Genomic DNA, 25,996 nt, shown 5'->3' on the forward strand with positions numbered 1-25,996 from the left:
ATGTGAAGGAGTGTGGATGGGGTGGTCGTTCTGTCCTTGGGAAGCCCCCTATCTGAGGGAGTGTGGGTGGGGTGGGCATTCGTGGTATGAGGTTCTGTCCTCTGGAGGCCACCCATCTGAGGGAGTCTGGGTGAGTTGGGCATTTGTGGTATGGGGTTCTGTCCTCAGGAAGCTACCCCATCTGAGGGAGTATGGGGTGGGGTGGGGGTTTGTCCTTGGGGAGCCCCCTATCTGAAGGAGTGTGGGATGGGCATTCACAAATGTGATGAGCTCTTGTCGGGAGCATAGAGCAGATTCTTGGCACTAGGAGGCCTTGCTCGGTGACCATGGGGAAAATTCAAGTCTGTCCTTGCCTATGTCCACTTGCCCGCCTGCCCCAGGCACACTGTACATCTGAGACAATGGCTGGGCACTGGCCATTCACTACTTGCCAAAAGTCAAATCCCATAGATTGCCTGTGTGCTTTAAAAGTCTTGCTACAGCCAACCTCGGGGCATTAGACATCCACCAGCTGCCTTAGGGTGGTCCAGGCAGTAGGAGGTGGAATGTCCCAATGATGGTCCCACCCCAGGAAGGGCCCTGAGGACCACCTGCAGGGGCCCACACCTGAGATAAGGAACACTCACATTTCCCAACTCAGGGACAGCACTGACTTGATTTAAGTCAGTCCTCCAAGATACTGGACTGGCCTCTACCCTGCAAAACAATGTATCATTTTGGACTTAGCCATCTGCGGCGTGAGGCTGCGCAGCCAGGCAGCACCTGCGCCTGGTCCACCTGAGGCTTGGCTCAGGGACTGTCAGTGGTTTTTCCTGCCCCAACCAGTGGGGCTCCTAAGAGCCTTCTGTCTGACAGCCAAGCATTGTTCGCTGCTTTTTTTTTTTTTTTTAATTTGCTTCTAGAGACAAACACTTCAACCTGAAGCTTGGAAAGCTTGAACTTGGCATCTATACCTCCTCAATAAAGCTTGTGTTAACCACACACTAACTCAGGCTTGGGGCTGCCCGGTCCATTTAGGTTGGGGGTGGGGGGAGGGTTTCCTTTTCTCTCTGAACTGCTGACTTTCTGTCTGTTCTTCCTTGCTTAAGGATGAGTTTTGCTTAAAGTGTGGTAGCTTGCCCCTCAGGTATGGACTGTCCACCTAACCGTGTTTTCTTGTTATCATTTTTTCTTCCCTTGCAGGGTCAGCCCTGAAACGTCTCTGCTTAGGCAAAGAGCACAGCAGTAGTAACTATCTGGGTTTCTTATCCCCTTTGCATTCTATCCATCGCATGGGCTTTCTGTGGCTAGAGCGCTAGGGCTCACGCCAGCCTGGGAGCGTGCGGGCAGGGCTGGCCGCGTGGGGACTGCACTGGGCCACCCACTGTTAACCACTGGCTTCACTTCTGCCTGCCGAGCAGCCACCCTGGTGCTCCCAAACCCCTTTGCACCCCCGTGGCTCCTAGAGTCTGCAGTCTCCTCACGTCATACCTGCCAGGCTCAGCCTGCTTCGGAACATCCACAGAATCCCAGTCATTAATTGGCTCCTTTTCCAAAATCGTAGGAATGAGTATTTCCTTGAAGTGCTAAAGCCGAGTGCCTCCTCAAGAGGAGAGCTGTCCCGAATCGAATGGGTATTAGTCTACCTGGGCCTCTCACTTTTCTCTCACTTGGTTTTTTTGTTTGTTTGTTTTTTTCCTTTTTCTTTTCTGGCTGAAATTTCCATGTAGCAATAACTCCATGTATGTACGATCTCATTACTAATTGTTTGTATCTGTGCTTTTTCATTGCTGTCCACTAAAATAGCCTACATTTCCAAACAGTTTGTTTGAAGAGATGGTCATTAAGTTATTTTTTAATGTGGAAAGTTCAAAATTTGGCTTATGGAAAATCACCAACCAGAAAGTACATCTGGGTGGGGGGACACAAAAAAAGTCCTGTTTTGGTCATTAAAAAAATCTTTTCAATGAACCAGCCACACTGGCAGGGCCATTGTCCAGCCTCCTGGCCTTCAGGGCAGCCTGGTTCCCCAGCTCCTTCCTGCTCACCTGTGGTGGCCCTAGCAGTGCTGCAGAGCTTGTAGGGCCCAGGCAGGTAGGCTGCAGGCATTGGTACCCAATGCATACCTTCCCCAGGTGCCCCGGGCAAGGGGCAAGTTCTGTGTCTTAAGTTCCAAACAGCTGAGTCATTAAAATTCATGGAATGCCCTGGGATAATCTTTTAACCATAAACTAAAAATGTCCCCGAAGACTTCTTAAAACCAAACAATCGTCCAGCTTAACTAGAAGAAAACGCTGCCTTGAGCGTTACACTCTTCTAAGAACTATCTGTATGGGATCAAAGTGACAACAGCAACTCGAAAGACTAGATAGGAAGCTTAGGGGGCAGTGAGTTTCTGTTAATGAAAGAGGAACAGCTCAGAAAAGGCGGATGAGAATGGTTACACAACTCGAAGAATATAATCAGTGTCACTGAATTGTACATGTAGAAACTGAATCGGTCTATATATTGCCGTGTATATTCTCCACAACAACCGAATTTTAAAAAGCTAATGGAATGTAGATAGTCCAGGCTATGGCAAGCATGTTCCCCTTAGGCCAGGGGCCGATTTGTGCAGAGTGCTCTTACATATGCTTTGCTCCCACCTGAGAGCTGAGGATGTAGACACCACGTGGGCCTGAGTCACATGGCCCCACTTGCAGCCACTCCCAGTCAGATGTGTGCAGCTGTGCTCAGGGGATCCAGTGGTGGGTGCAGAGTGGACCCTGGGTAGATGCCAAGGCTTCGGCAGGGCCCAGCCACATCGCCCACCCTTCTCCAAGCAGGGACTCTTTCTGGTGCTGCCAATAAGTGGGTTAAGGCCACCTGGCCACCCACATCCATGGAAATGCTCTACCATGTCTAAAACTGGGTGCCAGCCCTCAATCTAGACCACCTCTTGAAGCAAGGTGTTGCCTGACGTAAGTGAGACCATTGTTTCCGCCATCACATAAGAATGATGGGAAATGGCCAGATGGCACAGACGCATGTGCAGTGTAACCAACCCTGGCCTGTGTGTGACTCCCTAGGGTCTTCCACAAGCAGCCTGGTCCCGAGCCCCGAGCCAGGCCCTCAGCCCACCCTGCAAGTCCAGGCACAGGTGAACAACAGCAACAACAAGAAAGGCACCTTCACAGATGACCTGCACAAGCTGGTGGATGAGTGGGCTAGCAAGACGGTGGGGACCACACAGCTGAAGCCGTCGCTCAACCAGCTGAAGCAGACCCAGAAGCTGCAGGACATGGAGGCCAAGGTGGGCCCGGCCCCGGCAGCCAATGAGGCGCGGACTGTAAGTGGGGAGGGGGCCGGGGGGGTGTCACAGACAGCATTAATAACAAGCGGCAACAGCCAATATTCTTAGCCTACCATGGACAGGCATTGTGCTAAGCTCTTATCTTTCATTTTCCAAGCTCCTCTTCGCAGTAGCCCCAAGACTTAGGTTTTCCTACATACAGATGGGGAGTATTAAGTGACTTGCTCACATTCCCACAGCTGGCAAGCCAGGAGCCAGATCGGAAGGCAGGGGGTCAGCCTGCAGGTTAGGGACAGCGAGCACCTCCCAGCAGCGGCTTTGTGGAACAGCGGGAGCTTGAGGCAGCCCAGAGCTGGGGTATAGCCTCATCTTGTCTGACCCCCCTTCAAGGTCAGTGCTATTTGTCTGACTGGAAGTTTCCAACCCTTCCCAGTAATGACCGAGCATTGTGCGGGCTTCAGCTCTAGTGCCTGGGAAAACCTAGGACAAGTGCTGAGCGAATTGCTGTCTGCTTAGGGTTTTCACATTCGTGTTCATGAGTGAGAGTGGCCCATACCTGCCTTTCTCTTGATGCCCTTAGAGAGTGTTTACATGAGGGTCAAGCCAGCTTTGAAACCTAGATGGAAGACTAGTCCCTCTTTTTCAATTTTCCAGAGAAGTTTGTACAAGATTCATCTTTTTTTTCCCCCTTAAATGTTTAGTGAAATTCATTGAGGAAGCTGTCTGGTCTGGGAGGTGTTTTTTGTTTTGTTTTGCTTTGTTTTAAGTGTGGGAAGGTACCCCCTACAACCTTTTATTTAAAATTTTTTCAAACAAAAATTGAAAATCTACAGTGAACACCCGTATACCCACTCCATTCTGTAAGTAGGATTTTGCTATGTTTTTCTCACATCCCTACCCCTTAAGGGTAAGGTCTTCTTTATGCATTCAATTTCTTTTATAGTGTAGTACCATTGGATTTTGTTTCTTCTTATGACGGTTTTGCTATATTCTGCTTTCCTGGCAACTCTCCCATTTCCTCTAGATTTATATATATTTTCAAATTAATTGCCATAAAGTTGTTCATAATATCTTCTCTTTTCACAGTTTGCAGCATTTGCAGTACTGTCCTCATTTTCCTGATATTGGCAACTTATGCCTTCTCTCTCTCTCTCTCTTTCTCTATTATTTCTTAACGGTCTCCTTAGTGGTTTGTAAATTTTTTTAGCCTTCTCAAACTCACTTTGATCTCGATGGTATTCTTTATTGTATGTTTGATTAGTCTCTTCTGTTTATTATTTCTTTCCTACTATCATTGGGTTATATTTTGTTGTTCTAGAAAATTTCTTGAGATCTGTAAGTTCGTTGACTTCCAGCCTTTCTTTTCTTATACTATATGTATTCAAGGCTACAAAATTACCTCTGATAGTTTTAGTTGTATCCCAAAAGTTTGATGTGTAGCATTTTCACCAACATTCAGTTCAAAATATTTTGTAACTTCCACTGTGATTTCCTCTTTATAGTAAGTGTAAAACAAAGGTCGAGTATAGTGATGGATTTTCTAATTATCTTTTTATTGGAATTTTTAGCTTAATTGCACTGTGGTAAGACAACAAGCTTTGTATGATTTCAGTCCTTTGAAATTTGCTGGGACTTGCTTAATGGCTTTAGATGTTAATCTTTGTAATTGTCCCTCGCAAGCTTGAAATGGATCTATTTCTTTCCATCTCCACTTCCACTCTCCTTGTCTAAACTACCCTTATTTCTCTTCTAACTACTGCAAAACCCTCCTAACAGGTACACTTGGCATCAGTCTGACTCTTCTCAAATCCATTCTTCAATGAAATCCCATCATTCTTGGGAAAAGTTAATAATCCTTACTGTGGCCTACAAGGTCCTGCATGGTCTGCACCTTGAGTACCTTTGCTGTCTGGGCCCCAGCCACATGAGCCTTCTTTAAGTTCTCATACCCTGCCATGTCCATTAGGTCAGCTTTGTTAATCCTGTTGTTCAGGTCTTCTTTATAATTACTGATTGTTTGTGTGTTTATGCATATTTTATCAATTATTGAAAGAGGAACATTACAATTTCCCACTCTGGTTGTATATTTGTAAAATAGCCTGTCAATTTTTGCTTTATGTATTTTGAGGCTGTGTTATTAGCTATATTCAGATTTAGATTTTATGTCTTCCTTGTATGTTGAACTTTTAATATTATGAAGTGTCCTTCTTTATTATGCTTTTTGCCTTAAAATCTCCTTTGTTTGAAATTGCTACACCTATACCTGCTTGTGCTGTGTTATATTTGCGTGGTATATGCTCTCCATCCTTTACTTCCAGTCTTTCTGTGTCATGTGCTTTAGCTGTATCTCTTATAAACAGCATATATAATTAGGCTTTTATTTTTAATCCTGTTTGAAAATCTTTGTCTTTTAATTGAAGTATTAGCCTATTTACATTTAATGTATATGCTCACGTATTTTTGTTTAAATCCATTATCTTACTGTATGCTTTCTATCTGTCCTCTCTGTTTGGTGTTACTTTTTCTCTTCTTTCTTGCCTTGTTTTGCATTGGTTATTTAGGTGTGTTTTATTATTCCTTTTTCCTCCATTGTTATCTTGGAAGCTTTAGTTTCTCTCACTGTTCATTTAGTGACTATCCTAAATATTATAGCATGTATCCTTAAAATATCAAAGTCTAATATTAATTTTTGACCCTTTTCCCAGACAATGCAAGGACTATCAAACATTTTAACAGCATTTACTCCCATCCTGACACTTATTTTTAAAATTTTACATAGACTTTAAATCCCACAATACATTTTTTATACAGTCACTATTCATTTGCATCTGTTTGCATATTTAGCATTTTTGTGTCTGTTTTATTCCTTCTTCCTGTCTTCCCTCTCCCCCGCCCCCACCCCATCTTCCATCTGGGATAGTTTACTTCAGAATTTCCTTCAGTATACATCTACCAGTGACATTTCTCAGTTTTTATTTGTCTAAAACATCTTTATTTCATTGTCATTCTTGGAGGCCATTTAGGATTGGAGGTATAGGATTCTAGGTTGGCAGTTATTTTCTTTAAGCATTTTAAAGTGATCATTCCATTATTAGTTGGCTTCCCTTGTTTTCGTTGGAAGTAAGCTGCCAGTCTGTTTATTGCTCTTTTAAAGGTAATACATTCTTCTTCATCTGGCTTCTAATAGTTTCATTTCAACAGATTTATTATGAGGTGCCTAGGAATAGACCTTTTTTTTAGATCTTGCCTAGGGTTCATAGGGCTTCTTGAATTTATAGCTTGATTTCTTTAATCAGTTTTGGAAGTTTTTTTGTCATTAACTGTTCAAATACTGCTTCTGCCCATTTCTATGTCTCCTCTTTTATCCTCCTGAGTCTCCATTCACTTGCATGTAAGCCAGAGGAGTCAGGAGGTGCATTAGCCAACCCAGTTCACCATGCCAATTGTGCATAACAGTCTAGCGAAACTAAGATCACCCACCTCTGATGCCAAATTGTTGGCTGGATAAGAGATCGCACTCCACATGTCAGCTGTGTCATTTGGAATCTCAGCTTCCTCTCCCTGTTCAGTTCAGACCTCAGCTGCTCATGCAGCTACCCCCCGCCCCTGCCACCAGCCACCTGGGACTGGGCCAATGGGTCACAGCCACAAGCTCAGGAGTCCCTCTTGACCCCCTTCACTTCAGACCAGCTGGCTGCTTCTCTCTCTCTTATCCCCAGCCACCAAGGGCTGTGTCAGTGGGTACTGGTTAGAAGCTCAGGAGTCTGTATGACTTCCTCCACTTCAGTCCAGCTTGCCCCAAACCAGGGTTTTCTTCTACACCCTCAGGATACCTGCCACAAGCCCAGGAGTCCCCATAACTCCCTCCACTTCAGACAGGCTAGCTTCTCCTGCTCCTTTGGGTCCAGTAATTAGCTGGAACAGCTGACAGAGCTCATGGGAGAAACCATGCCTTCAATATAATAAAAATATAAATATAATTTAAAAAAGGATACAGATGAAGAGATACATGGGATGAGGTCCAAGAGGGGTCTGAGGGCAGAGCTTCCATGTCCCCAGAGGATGCACTTACCCTCCCAAGAACAGATGTTCACTCTCTTCTACCCGGAAGCTCCACCGAGCCCCTGTCTTGCAAATCCTTTATTGGCTTCACCATGTGGCCATGGTAAATTACATCATGCCTCCTGAGGCTTAGCCAGTATTGGGCCCCCAGGTGGTCTGGCTCCAAGGAACCCAGAACAAAAGGCCAAACTTCTTTCTGCACCTCTCAGAGAGTCCTTCTCAAGTTAGCCTTTGTCTTTTACTTATTTTCTGTCCTTTTGTCCCTTGATACTTTATTCTGGATATTTTATTCAAATCTGCCTTCTAGTTCACTAAATTTCTCTTTGGCTGTGTCTAAATTGCTATTAAATATACCCATTGAGTTTTTAATTTTCCTCTTGTATTTTTCAGTTTGAAGAATTTCTATTCATTTTTCCCATATCTGCTGTATCCCTTTGTATAGTTTCCAGGTCTCTGCCAAAATTCTCAATCTTGTATCTCCTTGCGCATAGTATTTTACTGTTTCTATTTTATGTTTTACCTAGTTTTTCTTTATATTGCCTTATCTTTTCTTGTACATTATTACTATTATTGTATGTGGGACATTGTATTTGAAAATTTATTTGTAAAAATATTTTGAGGCCTGGTAGTAATTTTCTAATTATTGTTTTAACTTGCCTTTGAGTACTTTTTCATGTTCTTATTGGCCATCTTTTGTTAAGTGCCCGGAAAAGGATTTTGACCATTTCAAAGTTGGTTTGTTTATCTTTTTATTTTCAATTTGTTGGAGTTTTTTTTTTAATATATCCTTTACCATATAGATGTTTTACCAGTCTGTGGCATGTCTTCTCACTTTACTAATGGTAAAAGTGAAATGGCAGGTTTTAATTTTGTTGTGGTACAATTTACCAATTTTTATTATGCTTAGTGATTTTTGTGTCCTTGGAAATCCATGCTTCTCCCAAGACCATGAAGTCATTCTCCTATATTTTTTCCAGAAACTTTATAACTGTCACCTTCAGACCTGTGAGCCATCTCAAATTTTGTATGTGATTTGAAGTAGGTATCAAGTTATACACACACACACACACACACACACACACACACATCTGGTTGTTCCAGTACCCTCCTTTCCCCATTGAATTGCATTAATACATTCATAAAAATCAAGTGACTGTATATGTGTAGGTACATTTCCAAACTCACCATTTCATTCCATTGACCCATTCTTTTATCCTAATGGCAATACCACACACTCTGAATTACTGTAGCTTTATGTTAAGCTTAATATCTGATAGTGTAAGATGTACGGTTTTGATCTTCTTGAAGATTGTCTTAACTGTTCTAGGTTCTTAATATTTCCATATACATTTTAGAAACTGCCTGTCAGTTTCTACAAAATAGCCTGATGGGATTTTGATGGGAATTGTATTTGTTAATCAGCTGAGTAAAATTCGACATATTGACAGTACTAAGTGTTCCTATGAATATGGTGTCTCTCCATTTATTTACATTTTTTTAATTAGTAAAATTTTTGGAGTTTTCCATGTAATGTCGTTATATATCTTTCATTAAATTTATCTCTGAGTGGTTGATGTTTTGGAATGCTATTATAAGTTGTATTGTTTTTTAGATTTTAATTCGAATTGTATTTGGTAACATAGAAATATGTTAACATAGAAACATCTTCAATCTTGCAAAATTGGCTTGTTCTAGAAATTGGTCTGTCAGTTCTGGATTTTCTATGTACACAATCTTGTCATTTGCAAATAAGGACAGTTTTGCTTTTTCCTTTCCAATTTGTACCCTTTGTTCCTTTTCTGGCCTTGCCTGGGGTTTTCAGTGCGGTGTTGATTAGAAATGGGGGGAAGCTGTGGGGGGCGCTCAGCATTTCACAGCCTGCAGGTACTAGCTGTGGTGTTCTGTAGGTGCCCTTCACAGATCAAGGAGGTTCCCTTCTGGGGCTAGTATGCTATGAACCCGTTTCATAAAGGAGTGTTGAGTTCTGTCAGATGCTTTCCCTGCACCTTTTAGGAGCACCCACTTGTTCCCCCTCGTGTAAGTGTAGTAAATTGCAGTGATTTCCAGTGTTACTGCACCCTTGCATTCCCGGGGCAAACCCTACTTGGTCGTTACATTGCTTTGTTATAGTGTTTGTTATATTGCTGGATTTGATTTGCCAGTATTTTGTTTAGGATTTTGAAGGCTCTTTCTTGGTCTGTAACTTCCTTTTCTCCAAATGTCCTTGTCGGGTTTTAGCACCAAGGCTCTGCTGGTCTCATAAGCCATCTCCCTGTACAGTTCCTCCTCCTAGAGAGTGTCCTTGGGTTGTTGCTAGAACAGAAGAGCTTCCCTGTGCTCAGCCCTGCCACTCAGGCTCCAGGCTCCCTCAGCTGCACTGAGATGCTCACTCACTGTTGCCTAGCACTTGGATCCAGGCCTTCCCTTAGTGTCAGTGACTGTTCCAACAGGGCCCAGGCCCTGCTGGCTCCACTCTGGCCAGTAGCCACCTCACATACTTCTCAGTGAGTTAGGGCTACTGCTTCACCCTGTCCCACCTGCCATTCCAGTGTGAGCCATCACAGGGCACCTGACCCACAGAAGGTGTTGGGGCCTACTCTCCTGAAGTGGAGGTCCTGCCTGGGACCCAGGGGCCACTGGGGGCAGCCAGCTGCCTGGAGCTATGTGTAACCCTCCTATTCTTGTCTCCTTGCCTTGTAGGTGAGCACGCCTCAAGCAGGAGTGGGGAGGCCCTGCCTGACCCTGGGTCCTGGCCCTCTGTCCACCACAGTCGTCCCTGGAGCAGCCCTGGCCCTGTCCGTGCCTGCGCCAGGTACTGCCCTCTCCAGGCTCCCAGCTCCACCCCATGCAGGGCCTCTGGGTCCATGCAGAGGCCAGTTGGCAGCTCCTGTGTCCTGGGGGCACTGGCCAGCTCGAGTGGGCCAGCCAGGGGGTCGGGGCAGCCAGAATCTCACCCAGGTGCCAGGCCTGGGTGCACCAGGCTTGCCAGTGCTCCCAGCGTACTTGCAGCCACCCACGGTCAGCTCACCCAGCCCCAAGCTGCGGATCACATAGCTTTCTGCCTTGCCACTTGCCAGACGGAGAGCTCTGAACAGCACAGAGAAATGAGGTTGTGATCTGGCTTCGGAGCACCCTGCCCTGCCTGCCTGGGCACAGTGCCCACCCAACAGGGCCAGTCCAGCACCCACGTCTCCCTTACCATGACGGGCAGCGCTGGGTATGCCAGCGCAGGAAGGAGCAGTGTCCTTGTGCAATATTTGCTTCCTTTCTGGTGGAGACGCTGTTCATTCTTAGGTCCCAGTGGTCAACACTCGCAGTCCTCACTCGTTTCGTATACTTGAATTGATTATCAGGACATTGTAATGACCCCGCAAAAGTACAGTGCCTTGAATTTCAGCTTTTCCGTTCCCTAATGGAAAGAGATGTTTAAAAGAAATATATATTGGAAAGGTGTGTTTTATTTTACAATTGGCTATTGCATTTATATCTTTATTTCTTATTTTAAGTTGCAGAGATACGAATGGTTTACAGGTTGGAAGCTAAGTCTAACCTTTAGTTTTCTGTTGTAAATGCCTTTTTCTAAGGAAAAAAATTGGTTGTCTTGAATATTGAAGAGTTGCAAATGCTAGACCAGCTCTGCTCAATATCAGAAAAATGAGGTCTCTCTGGGTTTAGCCGATGACTAAGGGAAGACAGATGGAAAAAACACGTTCTTAACTGGAGCATTCTGGGTGCTTTTCGTGAGCTGTCTAACGCCCGTGATTCTTCAGGGAGGGCATTTTTAGCAGTGGCTGGTCTCTTAGTAAGGCTACGTATGCAGAACCTGCTGTAATATGCTAAGTGAACAAACACACTCTTCATAACCCAAAGGCTGAGGGGCGGCTCTGGGCTGGGTCGGCTGTTGGGAGTGTGGGTGAGTGTGTGCCCGGCAGCTGCTGCCCCCTGCTTCTGGGTCCCACCAGCCCGCCTGCTGAGCTCTTCTTCCTGGCTTTTCCTTCTTTTCAACAATTTGCCCTGTGGCCCATGAGCACCCCCCGCCCCCGCACCTCACTTACTCACAAGCAGTATTCCGTTGGCCTCTGGCCTGCAGGCTGCCCTGCGGGCAGTCCTCCAGGCTGACGTGCTGAGGGCCAGACTGCCCTTCTCCTGGAGACGTCAGTGGCACTCATCCCAGACAGGCATAGAAACGGCCCACGGTGGAGCCTGGAGGCCCGGCCTCCTCCCCTGACAAAGACGTTTTTTACTCCCACTGGAAGGCAGACCGCCTCCTGATGCCAAGATGTGAGTTGTATAGTTCTACTGTACTTTGGAACAATACTAAAACTGGCTAACTTATTTTGGTTTAAATATATTATTCCATCAATTCAGTTAGAATTGAATTTTCTAGGTGATTATGCAGAGTCTTCTGCCTGGACACAATGTTGTCGTAAGAGATTTCTGTTCTCTGTACCGTGCACCTCAGTCTGTTTGGTTTCAGAGTCGTGTCTGTTTCATGAGTACAATGGACAGCTGCTCTCACCGTTTCTCCTCCAGCTTACACTGAACCTAAGATTTGGAGCCTCTCTCACCTGTTAGCCCTCTCCTTGTACACAGACAGTCAGTGGCACGAAATCCCCAAGAGACTGTGTATATTAAGGAGAAAAATAAACACTTTTGCTTGAAAACAGTGTGGAAAAAATCTTTTTCTTCCTCTGTCCATTTAAGAGCTGACCGGCTGGGCCTCTCAGGGAGGGCAGGAGCAGTGAGCAGAGCTGTGTGCTGGCCCTCCCTGTGGGGCCAGGCCAGCCACCCCAGCTTTGTGTCTATAGATGTGTTGCCCGCCCCCCCACTTCCAGGGGCAAGGAGCTGAGGGGGGGCTCAGGTGAGGCCGAGGGATGGCAGAGGAGCCCTTCTGACAGGCCGCCTCCTAGAGCCAGGTGCCTCTCCTGTGGGGAAGGACTGGCCCGGCAGCACCCTGTGCCCACCCACCAAGCTCACGGCCACGGCCAACTGGGGAGTCCAGTTCCACTACCTCCAGCCTGGGTCACAGCCCTGAGCCTGACTTCAAGACACCTAGGAGCCTCTGAAAGTGATTTACATTTTCTATAGAAGTCGGCTGTGCCCCAGATGGAAGGAGTTAGGATTGTGGCCAATTGAAAGGCATGTGTCATCCCTGGGCCTGCTCTGCTGTCTCCAAGAAACTCCCAGTGGTAATTCCTGTGGTAGATTGGGCATGGAGGGCCAGGCGTGCCATACCCCTCTGGAGCCTTCTCCTGGACCAGCGTCAGCCTGAGTGCTTATAGAGGGTCACCCACAGGTCACTCGAGGGTCCTGGCTTTGCTGATAGCCACAGCCAAGTACACCATTGTCCCATGGTCCCCCAGGAGGCAGCCCTCCAGCCAGCTGCTCTCATGCCCCTGCATGCACACTGGGGTCCTGAGAAGACCCCGCAACCATGCCAGAGCTGAGGGGCTGCCTTTTCTGCCCCTGTGTGGCTTGGAAGCTGTGCGTCTGCTCATTCCTTACTCCCACTGAGACAGCCAGAGTGGGAAGCCATGGCCTCTGTTGTCCTTAAAGGGCCCGTCCCAAAGCGTCTGCAGACCTGTGGTGCCGCAAAAGGTGCCTGGCTCAGTACTGACCCAGCTCAGCACTGACCCTAGGCAGAGAGAGGCTGGTGAGGCTTCCCGCTTAAGGCGCCAGTGTGCCCCCCAGGACACTGCTTGTCATGCGGTAACTAAGGACTGGGCTTCGGGCAAGCTTTCCATGTGCTTTGTTGAAGCAGAGAGGACAATGGCTGAGGTGACAGACGCTGAGAATCAGGGCTGTCCACACACTGTGGCTCAACTGTTAGGGCCCATGGGAGCCAGGCCCTCTGAGGGTGCCATCAATGCGTACAGCACTCCACCTCCGGGTGAGCAGCCCCAAGGGAGTGTAGGCTGGGCCTGGGCCCCCTCTGCCCCAGGTGCTGACTGGCCCTGTGGACACGGCACCGCACCTGGACAGTACTGAGCTATGGCGGTTTTGTTTTCTAGATTCTGAGAGTGAGAAGCCAGACTGAGCCCAGGCAGGCCGACCCGACCCAGACGCCAGGCCCGTGTCATCTAGAGCGAAGAGGGAACCATGGGAAGTGACTGGGCCTCCAGGCGTGGCCCTTGCTCCTTGTCCAGCTCACACTGTTTTGTAATCACTTTCTAAGCATTTTTATATTCACAGTTGGAGACACAAATGTAATGCAAGAATAAAAAAATATTTTGGGGGAAAAAGGACTTTGGTTTTTAAAACTTTCTGCTTCCAGTGGCACTCAGTAGGCAGGTGGCTAGAGATGTGCTGAATAAAGGGGGAGAGGAACCTCCACTAGAGTGTAGACGGCACGCAGCACATCAGGGTAGGTGCCTTTCTGCCGATGGCACTTCTGAGGTGTGATGATGTTCCCTGGCCTTTTACACAGCAGTTTACAATTTATCTGTTAGGCTCCTCAGGACAACAGCTGGGACAGGTCAGATGCGTGACAAGGCCCCTGGAGCCAAGTGGCCACCAGGGCAAAGCTGTGGTGGCGTGAGGTTAGGCCTGGGCTCCTGTTTCCAGAGCTGGCACTCAGACCAGCACATCGGGGCAGCCCTGGCCTTAGCAAGGCAGCCTGGAGCTTTTAGACCCTGATCACCGAGCAGTCGCTCCCTCGGCCTACAGACACAGATCTATCCTGTGACCTGTCTTTGAGTGTACAGCGTCAGCCTGAAATTCCCTTGGGCTTCTCTGTTCCATATTCCTTGAGCACGAGTCACCCCCCCACCTCTGGGCCCAAGGCAAGCAGCTGTGGAGGTCCAGAACGACCCTCCCTCCTGGATGCACAGTCAGCTAAGGGACCACTTGCTCCTTGGAGGTCTGGATCCCCATGTAGGAACGTCCAAAGAGCAGCATGAAAAATGAGAAATCCTCACATGGCCTTGCCAGGGAAGCGGGCAGTGGTGGGTCTCTGCAGCCTGTAGGGGAGGCATGGAACAGGGGCCTGACCCTGGGGTCCTGTGGTCTGGAGTAGAATTCAGGGGGTCCCGTGCACAGTAGGGAAAATTACACCTTTGTTTTCATCAATCTCTGACTGAAATTGCATTTCCTCCAATGAGGAACTCGAATAACAAGATGCAGTGGCACTAGCAGCACCTGGGACTTCAGCACCTGTAGCCCACAGGTACTGCAGATCACATCACAGTTGCTGCAGACATCTCAAAGTGCCCATCCCCAAGGTGCAGCTCCTGTCCAGCTGGTTTCCCATTCACACCACACGTCTGAGCATACACCAACCCTGCTGCCCCAGGCTGGGCAGGGCCTCCACAGAAGATGCTTTGGGTCTCCTCATCTCCTGCCAGCTTTCTTCCTATACTGCCATGATGGCAAAGAGACGTGCCCAGGTGTATGCCAGTGGGTAAGACTTTGGTCCAGGTCTTGAGCAGGTGGCAGTATCTGGCTAGAAGTTAGTAACCTTATTCATTTTTGTTGTTTGCAAAGTTTGTCTTTTCAAACAGCATATGTATTTAGATTATTTTTTCTTTTAAAGCAAGTAGTACCAGCGGCACATGGGCTAATGGCAACCGTTGTAAAGGGAGACGACTGAAGCTTGGAAACCCAGCAGCAGCTCATAGGTGGTCATAGTAGCAAGCCCTTTGCAAGGCCCTGGAGGGCAAGGGGTTTCCCAAAAATGGCTCAGTAGGAGCAGCCAGAGGCCTGACCAGAGGATTGATTCTGGTGGGGAAGGGGAGAGGCTCGGGTGGAACACCTGTCCACTGTACAGGATCTTTGGGAGACCACCCACTGTCCCCAGCACATGCTCACTGCAGGGCTCAGGGGGCATCCCCGTCCCCAAGGCAGAGAGCAAAGGCCCAGATAGCAGGACACATCTCCACTGCCACCCCCAGGAGGGGTGTGTCCTCTTGCAGCAAGAAGGGCCTTCTGAAAGCAGTGCTCAGAGCCATGGGACCAACATGAGCAGCGTGGTGACTGATGGTCAGGCTGCCATCCTGAGGTACACGCTGACATTGATCTCCTGATCTCCGGTGGCCCTCATGCTCAGAAACGCCCAGTGACTCTCCAGTGCCCACAGGATAAGGCCCAAACCCTGTGTCTCAAATTCAGGGCTCTCCATAGACTGCTGGGGACTTTGCTGCTGGAATGTGACACAACAGCCCCACCTCTGTACCTTACTCCTGCTGTTCGTCCCTTGTAAAAAGCCTCCTCTCTGTTGCAAAAAGCCCTCTTCATCCTGCCTGGGACACTGCCAGCTCACAGGGGTCATTCCTCCTCCAAGTTCTCACTAATCTGTGAGTCCTCACCAGACTCCCGGATACTCTACCTTCATGGCATTCTCACAGGTCCATCATATGGCGGGGTGAGGGGGGAAGAGACAAGGAGAGAGGGGGCTAAGACAAATATGTGTTAGAAAATTTAGAAAAAGGAATAACCCCACTTCTCCCTTTACTGGGTCCCATATGAACTACTGGGGAGACGAAGCCCATACAGCCCTTCCCCAGCCCTAAAGCATCGGAATCCTGGACTATGGAGGAGCACTGGCCAATGGGTGAATACACTACGCTAGCTGCATATGGACCAGTCAGCCTGACAGGTGCTGAGAACTCTTAAGAATTCTTGGTTTAGAAATCACACCAGGGATTATACTGAGAGGGCAGGATGGATAAGGTGAGGGATGGAGACTTGAAAGGGGCAGGCCGAGTCAACCCAGGTGCAATTTTCTCTAATTCCTTCCTTTCTCTCACACCCCATGTCCAGACTGTCAGCCAGACCTGTCATCTCTACCTCCCAGACAAAGTGGGAACCCATCTATTTCTCTTCTGCTCCATCATCTTGCTCTAGTTAAAAACACATCTTGCATGAAAGACTCCCAACAGTCTCCTACCTTTAGGTCTCCCTGCTTCTGCTTGTGCTTCACAGTATAGAGTAACTGTTTAAAACCCTCCAGAAAAGGACTTACTTCTGGCTAAGATGGACTAACTGGTACAGGATTTATTCTCTTGCCTGAAACAAATAAAACAAAAAGTGGAGAAAATATAGAGACTTGGGTCAGGTAACAAAGGGCATTGATTTGTTTGCAGAGACAGGAAACAAATGAGCTGAGCCCTACGATTGGCCGAGCTTTTTGCCCTGAGAGAGTTTCCAGGCTGTAGCACAAGGAGGGAGAACCCAGGCAAAGCCCAGCAGACTCACTGAGTGGAGAAGATAGAGCTGAAAGTTGGGGGAAACAAAGGCAAGTTCAAAGGACAGAGTACTGTAGAGGAGAGAGTTGGAGAGAGGGAGAAAGAGGGGAAGAGAGAGAGAGAGAGAACTCTGAAGATCTGAAGAAGGGCCCCTCAAGTATTCAACTGAACACTGATCAGTGCATGCCTGTGAAGAAGGTACCACCAAAGGCTGGGGAATGCACCACCAAAAGAGATTAGAGGAAAGAGTCGCCAGTGCTCACACAGGGCTGGGAATAGTGCCTCCTCCATCCAGCTAGAACAAAAAACCTCATAATGTACAGAAGATTTGGTAGTGTACTCAGAAGGGTCTTGCCTCAATAATGGGGGATGATTAATACTACAGTAAGCACTGCTCTGCACCACCCTAATAAATCATAAAAGCCAGAAGTGAAAGGTTCAAATGGTTTCCAAATCATGCCTCAGAAAAAGCTCAAGAATATTGTCATGAATTGTGTCTCCCAAAAATATGTGTATCAATTTGGCTAGGCCATGATTCCTAGTATTGTGTGATCTCCACCATTTTGTCATCTGATGTGGATTTCCTATGCATTGTAAATCCTATCCCTATGATGTTAATGCAATGGATTAGTGACAGTTATGTTGATGAGATCTACAAGATTAGACTGTGTCTTAATCCAGCCTCTTTTGAGATATAAAAGAGAGAAGCTAGCAGAGAGACATGGGGCCCTCATACCGCCAAGAAGCAAAAGCCGCCAGGAGAACAGCATGTCCTTTGGACCCAGGGTCTGTGTGCTGAGAAGCTCCTAATCCAGGGGGAGATTGATGACAAGGACTTTCCTCCAAAGCTGACAGAAAAAGAAAGCCTTCCCCTGGAGCTGGCACTCTAAATATGGACTTCTACCCTACTAGACTGTGAGAGAATAAACTTCTGTTTGTTAAAGTCATCCACTTGTGGTTTTTCTGTTACAGCAGCACTATATGACTAAGACAAATATTTATAGGAATACAAATCTATTTCCAGCACCCAGCAAGATAAAATTACCTATGTTTGGCATCCAATAAAAAGTTATCAGACATATGAAGGAGCAGAAAAATATAATTTACAATAAGGAAAATTTCTCAAAACTGATCCTGAACTGACACTGAAGTTAGAATGAGCAGACAAGGACATTAAAACAACAATTATAACTGTATTCCACATCTAAGATACTTAAAATATACACACACAGAATTGCAATAGATGAGAACTACAATGTCTGAGGTGAAAATTTACACTGGATAAGGTTAACGACAGATTAGGTAATACAGAACTTGAACTGAACTTGAAGACAGAGCAATAGAAATAAATTTGATTGGAAGACACAAATTGCAAAAGCCTACTCAAGAAGAAATAGATAACCTGAATAGCCCTATATCTATTAAATAAATTTATTTTATAGTTAACCTTCCCACAAAGAAAATTCCAGGTTCAAATGGCTTCACGGGTGAATCCTCCTAGATATTAAGGAAGAAATAATACCAATTATACAGAACTCTTCCAGATAATTCTGATGCCCTCATTCTGGGAGGGCAGTGTTGCTCTGATAACAAAACCAGACAGACATTACAAGAAAACTAAAGATCAATATTCCTCAACAACATAGAAATTCTAAACGTAATGTTAGCAGATTGTTGTTGTTTTAGGTGCCATCGAGTCAGTTCCAACTCATAAAAAAACAACTTATAGGCACCCTATATACAACAGAATGAAACACTTCCCTGTCCCGTGCCATCCTCACAATCATTGTTATGCTTATTGCAGCCACTGTGTCAATCCATCTCGTTGAGGGTCTTCCTCTTTTTCACTGACCCTCTACTTTACCAAGAATGATGTCCTTCTCTAGGGACTGGTCCATCCTGATAACATGTCCAAAGTATGTGAGATGAAGCCTTGCCATCCTTGTTTCTAAGGAGCATTCTGGCTGTACTTCTTCTAAGACAGATTTGTTCTTCTGGCAGTCCGGGGTATATTCAATATTCTTTGCCAGCATCATGATTCAAATTCATCACTTCTTTGGTCTTTCTTATTCGTTTTCCTGCTTTCACAGGTATATGAGAAGATTGAAATACCATGGCTTGGCTCAGGTGCACCTTAGTCCTCGAAGTGACGTCTTTGTTTTTGAACACTTTAAAGAAGTCTTTTGCTGCAGATTTTCCTTATGCAATACATGATTTGATTTCTTGACTGCTGCTTCAATGGGCATTGATTGTGGATCCAAGTAAAATGAAATCCTTTATAACTTCAATATTTCCTCTGTTTATCATGATGTTGCTTATTGGTCCAGTTGTGAGGATTTTGTTTTCTTTATGTTGATGTGTAATCCATACTGAGGATTGTAGTCTTTTTTCTTCATCAGAAAGTGCTTCAAGGCCTCTTCACTTTTAGCAAGCAAGGTTGTGTCGTCTGCATATTGCAGGTTGTTAATGAGTCTTCCTCTAATCTTAATGCTGCATTCTTCTTCATATAGCCTACCTTCTTGGATTATTTGTTCAGCATACAGATTGAATAAATATAGTGAAAGGATGAAACCCTGACACACACCTTTAAAACCACGCAGTATCCCCTTGATCTGTTCGAACGACTGCCTCTTAGTCTATGTACATGTTCTGTATGAGCACAATTTATTGTTCTGGAATTCTCATTCTTCACAATAGTATCTATAATTTGTTGTCATTCACAAGGTTGAATGCCTTTGCATAGTCAATAAAACACAGGTAAACACCTTTCTGTTATTCTCTGCTTTCAGCCAAGACCCATCTGACATCAGCAATGATATCCCTCATCCTCTTCTGAATCTAGCTTGAATTTCTGCCAGTTCCCTGTCGATGTACTGCTCCAACCATTTTTAAATTATTTTCCACAAAATTTTACTTGCATGTGATATTAATGATATTATCCGATAATTTCCTCATTCTGTTGAATCACCTTTCTTTGGAATGGGCACAAATATAGATCTCTTCTAGTCAGTAGGCCAAGTAGCTGTCTTCCAAATTTCTTGGCATAGACAAGTGTCTTAATTATCTAGTGCTGCTGTAACAGAAATATCATAAGTGGATGGATTTAACAAAGAGAAATTTATTTTCTCACAGTCTAGTAGGTTACATTACACTGGTCCATTACATTGATATTATTATGCTGATTGGACTTACTAAGGAAGAATTGCCAATGACTATAGATTTATTGGTAAGACATTTGTATGCTACAGGGTGGGACATTAATCCAACAAAAATTCAGGAACCTTCCACCTCAGTAAAATTTCTAGGAGATCAGTGGTGTGGGGCATGCTGACATATTTCTTCTAAAGTGAAGGATAAATTGTTACATCTGGCCCCTCCTACAACTCAAGGAGGCACAGTGCCTACTGGACCTCTTAGATTTTGGAGGTGAATATCCCTCATTTTTGTGTGCTACTCCAGCCTATTTATCAAGTGACTCAAAAAGTTGCTGGGTTTGAATGGGGCCCAGGACAAGAGAAGGTTCTGCAGCAGGTTCAGGCTGCCACGCAAGCTGCGCTTCCTCTTGGGGCATGTGATCTGACTGATCCAGTGGATTTTGAACCGTCAGTGGCAGAGCCGAATGAGCTCAGAACAACGTGGCCATGGGGGAGGGATGGAGATTATGCTCAGAAACGAAGACTTGCACTCACAATGGCCAACTTGGCTACAGCCTCTGCTGAATGCCCAATCTGTCAGCAACAAAGACCAACACTGAGTCCCTGATATGGCACCATTCCTCAAGGCAATCGGTCGGCAACCTGGTGGCAGGTTGATTACATTGGACTGCTTCCATCGTGGAAAGGGCAGCATTTTGTTCTTACTAGGGTAGACACACTCTGGGTAAGGGTTTGCCTTCCGCCTTCCCTGCACGCAATGCCTTTGCCAAAACTGCCATCTGTGTACTAACAGAATGCCTTATCCACCATCATGGTATCCCCATAGCATTACCTCTGATTGAGGGACTCACTTCACGGCAAATGAAGTGTGGCAGTGGGCTTATGCTTGTAAGATTCACTGATCTTAACATGTTCCCCATCATCCTGAAGCAGCTGACTTGACAGAACAATGAAATCGCCTTCTAAAGATATAATTATGGCATTAGCTAGGTGGCAATATTTGGCAGGGTTGGGGCAGTGTTCTCCAGGAGACTGTATTTGCTTTAAACCAGTGGTCAATATATGGTGCTGTTTCTCCCATAGCAAGGATCCATGGGTCCAGGAATAAAGGGGTGAAAACGAAGTGGCACCACTCATTATTACCCCTAGGTCACCCCCTCAAAAAAATTTTGCTTCCTATCCCCATGACCGTATGCTTTTGAGGTCTAGAAGTCTTAGTTCCAAAGGGTGGAATGCTCCCACTTGAAGACAAAGCAGAGATTCTATTTTACTGGAAGTTAAGAATGCCACCCAGCCACTTTAGGCTCCTCATACCTCTGGATCAACAGGCAAAGGAGTGAGTTACCATATTGGCTGATTTCCCTGGGGAAATTGGAATGATGTTGCATAATGGAGGTAAAAAAGAGTATATCTGGAATACAGGAGATACGTTAGGGTGTCTCTTGGTACTACAATGCCCTGTGATTGAAGTCAATGAAAAATTACAGCAACCCAATTCCAACATGACTGCAAATGGCCCAGACCCTTTAGGAATGAATGGGTCACCCGTCAGGCAAAGAACCACGATCAACTAAGGTGCTTCCTGGGGGTAAAGGGAATACAGAATGGACGGTGGAAGAAGGTAGTTCTAAATACCAGTTTATGAACACATGACCAGTTGCAGAAATGAGGACTGTAATTGTTATGAGTATTTGTCTTAATTGTCTAGTGCTGTTGTAACAGAAAATACCACAGTGGATGACTTTAACAAAGAGAAATTAATTTTCTCACAATCCAGTAGACTAGAAGTCCAAATTCAGGGTATCAGCTCTAAGAGAAGGCTTTCTCTCTCTCTATTGGCTCTGGAGGAAGGTCCTTGTCATCAATCTTCCCCTGGACTAGGAGATTTTCTGCACAGAAACCCCAGGTCCAAAGGACGCACTGTGCTCCTGGTGCTGCTTTCTTGGTGGTATGAGGTCCCCAACTCTCTGCTCACTTCCCTTTCCTTTTATCTCTTGCAAGATAAAAGGCGGTGCAGGCCACACCCCAAGAAAACTCTCTTTACACTGGATCAGGGATGTGACCTTAATAAGGGTGTTACAACCCCACCCTAATGCTCTTTAACATAATCTAATCTTGCCTCAGTAACCACAGGCAGAGGTTAGGATTTACAACACATAGGAAAATCACATCAGATGACAAAATGGTGGACAATCACACAATACCGGGCATCATGGCCTAGCCAAATTGATACACGTATTTTGGGGGGACACAGTTCAATCCATGACAGTATTTCTTCCTTGTGTGTATGCATCAAATATTTTTGTTTTCTTTACTTATAAAATATAAGACGTAAACAAGGCTAGTGTGTTTTGGTTGTTGTACCATGTTAGGCACAAGTATGACTTTGTAATTTGTCTTTAGAGATTGTGTATGGTTTAAGGAGATGTGCACAGGTGCCAGTTTGACAGAGTGGACTGTGATGGTTAAGGTTGTGTGTCAACTTGACTGGACCATGATTTTCAGTGATTTGGCACTTATGTCATGATGTAGTTTTGCAGTTATGTAATGATGCAGTTTGGCAGTTATGTAATAATGTTATTTGGCAGTTATATAATGATGCAGTCATCATATATGATCCGATATGATCAGACAATTGGTTTTAAGGGGAGTTTCTCCATGGGTGTGGCCTGCATCCAGTATATATTTGGACGTTTTGGCAAAGCTTTCTTGCTTTCTCTGGATCTTGCATCTGGCTTGTCATGATCTTACCTCTAGTTCTTGGGTCTTGAGCCAACAGCCTACTATATTGCCTGCTGATCTTGAGATTCATCAGCCTCCACAGCCTGTGAGCCAGCAGCCTGACATCTTACCTGCTGATCTTGGGTTCGACAGCCCCTGCAGCTACATGAGTCAGGAGAAGTCTCCAGCCTGGTACCTGACCCATGAACTTAGGAGTTTCCAGCTTCTACAACCACATGAGCCATTTCCTTGTGGTAAATCTCTCTCTCTCTCCATATATGTGTGTGTGCACGCGCACGTGTTTGTATGTATGCAACTCACCAGTTCTGCTCCTCTTGAGAACCCAACCTAAAACAACCCCCAACCCTCTGGGGCCTGATTGTAGGCCAGTCTGTCCATTTTACAGGTGGACAGACTGAGTTTAGCCATCCCAATGCCTGCTGTGTTAAATGCTCAGGGATTAAAAAGCTGACAGCAATATAACACTCTTGTGAAGGGAATTATTTTGAAACATTTTATTTTTTAAAGAGCATGAGCTTTCTGAGCTAAATGGGGTTGCAGCCAAGGTCAGGCATAACATAGTGGAGGGGCACCCCCTCAGCCACTTTTACACCACTCACACCTCTTGCACATGCGATACATCTAGAACGTCCCAAGGCATAACTCACCATGGCTCTCAGGACTTGATCTCTGACTTCTGGTCTGGATTGGCCTTGAATGAGTATATTGTTGTGGGGTTTACGTTAACTTTACTCAAAGAATTCTGGTCTTTGTCTTTGGTTCCTGAGAGATAATCTCTAAAAATCCTTGGAATTTAGTGTCTTGGATAAGGACTTTAGACAATACTTAACTAACAGATTATGCCAGCGAGGTGATGAGGTGACTCTGGGATGAGGGCTGGCCAGGTCAGAAAGACTCACTGCATGATAGCTTGTGATAATCTCAGGATATTGACCAGCTCAGGGGAGAGGGGCCAGGGTTTGTTCTATGTAATCAGACCCTAATTAAAGGCTCTGGACATGGAAGCTCCATGAGCTTCCTGGTTGATGAAAGACACCCATGCATATGGGAGGAGAGTACATCCCTTTTGGGACATGGAAGTTCTAGGTTGGGAACCCTACCAAACCTGGCCCTTGGCATGTCTTCATTTGCGCCTTTTTTTTTTTTTTTTTTGCTATAATAAAGCTGTATTCGTAAGTGTAGTGAGCTCTGTGAGTTGTCCCAATAAATTATTGAGCCCCAAGTAGTAGTGGGAACAAGCAGGTTAGAAGTGAGTGGGGCTGGGAACCTCTGAGCTTACAGCTGGTATCCTGAGGGGGTAGAGGGAACCCCTGTGTTTATAGCTAGCATTTCTTCATTTGTATCTTTCCTGGTTTTTATCTTTTTCTGTTATTTTAAAGTTATTGTCACAAATAAGGTGTTTCTGTGAGTTTTGTGGTTGTTGAAATAAATTATCAAACCCAGTAGAGGGACAGTGCAATGGGATGGCTGGTGTCAGAAATAATAGGGATGTTGGAGCCAGCTTGATATTGATTCTTCTAGTCATTGTCCTGAATTTATAGTCATGAAGTTATTCCTCATTCAACAATGTAGAATTTTATGTGACCTCTGTCTTCCCAGAAAGCATTGACAGTTGTGATCGTTAAGGTTGTGTGTTAACTTGGCTGGGCCATGATTCTCAGTGGTTTGGCAGTTATGACGTAGTTTGGCAGTAATATAATGATGTAATCACCTCCATGATAAGACCTGATATAATGTGATCACCTCCATGATGGGATCTTCTGTGAGTAGCCAGTCAGTTGAAAGGACGTTTCTTTGGGAGTGTTGCCTGCATCCAATATAGGTGGACTTTCTGGCAAAACTCATGGGCTTTTGCTCACCCTGGATCCTGCAGCTGATTCCTGTTTGTTTGACCTCTGATTCTGGGGACTTGAGCTAGCATCTTACCTGCCAATCTTGCTATTCATCAGTCCCCACAGCTCGTGAGACAGAGCCTACTGATTGACCTGCTGATCTTGGGTCTGCCAGCCCTTGCAGCTACATGAGTCAGAAACCTCCAATCTGACCCATGGACCTGGGATTTCTAGCCTCTACAACCACAAGAGCCGTTTCCTTGATATAAATCTCTCTATATATATTTATATTTATACACTGTTCCGGTTTTGTTTCTCCAGAAAATCCAGCTTAAGGCAACAGTTAACAAATCTTCCAGCCTTTTGTTTTCTGAAATCCCCTAATGCTTTTGTGTTCCAGGAATGGTTTACTGCAAAGAACACACTTCCCCATAGGACTTGGATAGGACTGGCTGTTCATTCTCCTCATGACTCCCATGAGATGTGCAGATGAACCCCTGTGTACCTGTGACCAAGCCAGGCACACACCCTCCATCCTCCCCATTGTTGTCTCATGAATGATTAGCTGAAGTTAGAACTGTGTCCCTCTGAGATGAGCTAGGCATCGAGACATACATTTCTTGTCCTGCTGACAGGTAGATGGAGCCTTCCCCTGATTGCAACACCACCACCACCACCACCACCACCACCACCACCCCCACTGTAAACCCCAACTGTGACCTGCTGCTCCTCCCTTGAAAAGTCCAAGGCAGACAGAACCTGCTTATGGGACTTGGATCTGGGCCCTCTCCCTATGGCAATAGCCTGTTATTTATTCATCAATTGACTCACCTGTTTGACTTTTTTCTCTGACTTGTCCAAGTCTTGCAAAAAGGGGGAGGGCCAGTGGCCTGGGATGGAGCTGGCAGATGGCTGGGGCAGGGGGAGGGGACTAACAAGGCTCTCCCAGGTCAGGACAGCATGAGCAGGGAAGAGAACCCAGTGACACTTGCTTCTGCTGTGGACAGACAGGCAATACAGGCTCCTCAGTACTCACGGGGCAGAAATGGCAGAAAAGCAGCTCTGATGGAAGGGGACTACTGGGCTCCCTAGGCCAGCTCCTTGTGTCTCCAGACAACTGATATTCAATGCATAAGTCCTGGACAAAAAGACTAAATTTTTTTTTCTAAAATGAAGTTTGTCTCTACTACAGTCTGCCAATTATTATGCTAAATTTGCAACGCTTTTTACTTATGGAGAGTTTTTCATCCAAGGATTTCCAGAGTGGTTTATAAATATAAACATTAATTAAGCCACTGCCAACTCCCATGAGTTCCAGGAGGATGAACAGAATACCAAAGAGAGGGACTTAGAAAGCACGTGGCTCTGTTACCAGGCCCAGGCTGATTGATGGCTTCAGAAGGCCCCCCATCTACCACCGGCTGGTCCATGCTTAGGAGCTAGAACTGCTGCTTCTTTGTCCCTCCCGATAACTCCATTTGCCTCAGAAACCCCTGGAGTGAGGAACTGTGGGACTCTGAGTGGCCTCAGCAATGGACAGTGAGCAGAGCCAGGCCACAACCCTTTGTCAGAGTGAGGGCCCAAATAGGGGTGGGGAGGGGATGGTGGGCAGAAACTGGCCGCTCACAACCAGGCCTGGCATTCACTGTGCTGTGACCAGGGGCTGTCCTGGCTGGATGTGGCCAGACCAAGAGGGGAGGGAAGCAGGAGGGCCATTGTTACAGAGGATGGCACAGGTAGTGTGAGGTGAAG

The 25,996-nt window shown here is 45.9% G+C and overlaps 1 protein-coding gene across 6 annotated transcripts in view; it reads left to right on the forward strand.

Moving 5' to 3' along the window:
- WNK2 (WNK lysine deficient protein kinase 2) overlaps window positions 1–13,563 on the forward strand; it is a 189,601-nt gene extending 176,038 nt beyond the window's left edge. For 2 of the 6 annotated variants that reach the window (XM_049895551.1, XM_049895555.1), the window contains 3 exons: window positions 1,183–1,227; window positions 3,048–3,307; window positions 10,034–12,003. In XM_049895551.1, coding sequence (XP_049751508.1) covers window positions 1,183–1,227; window positions 3,048–3,307; window positions 10,034–10,387 — 659 coding nt within the window. In that variant the 3' untranslated portion in view covers window positions 10,388–12,003. Of the gene's footprint in view, window positions 1–1,182; window positions 1,228–3,047; window positions 3,308–10,033; window positions 12,004–13,344 lie in introns of those variants that run through there. The other 4 variants (XR_007518624.1, XM_049895554.1, XM_049895552.1 and 1 more) reach the window with 4 other exon arrangements.
- The last annotated feature ends 12,433 nt before the right edge of the window (window positions 13,564–25,996 follow it).

This window comes from Elephas maximus, chromosome 9 (genome assembly GCF_024166365.1).
Source record: "Elephas maximus indicus isolate mEleMax1 chromosome 9, mEleMax1 primary haplotype, whole genome shotgun sequence".
In the NCBI taxonomy this organism is placed as follows: Eukaryota; Metazoa; Chordata; class Mammalia; order Proboscidea; family Elephantidae; genus Elephas; species Elephas maximus.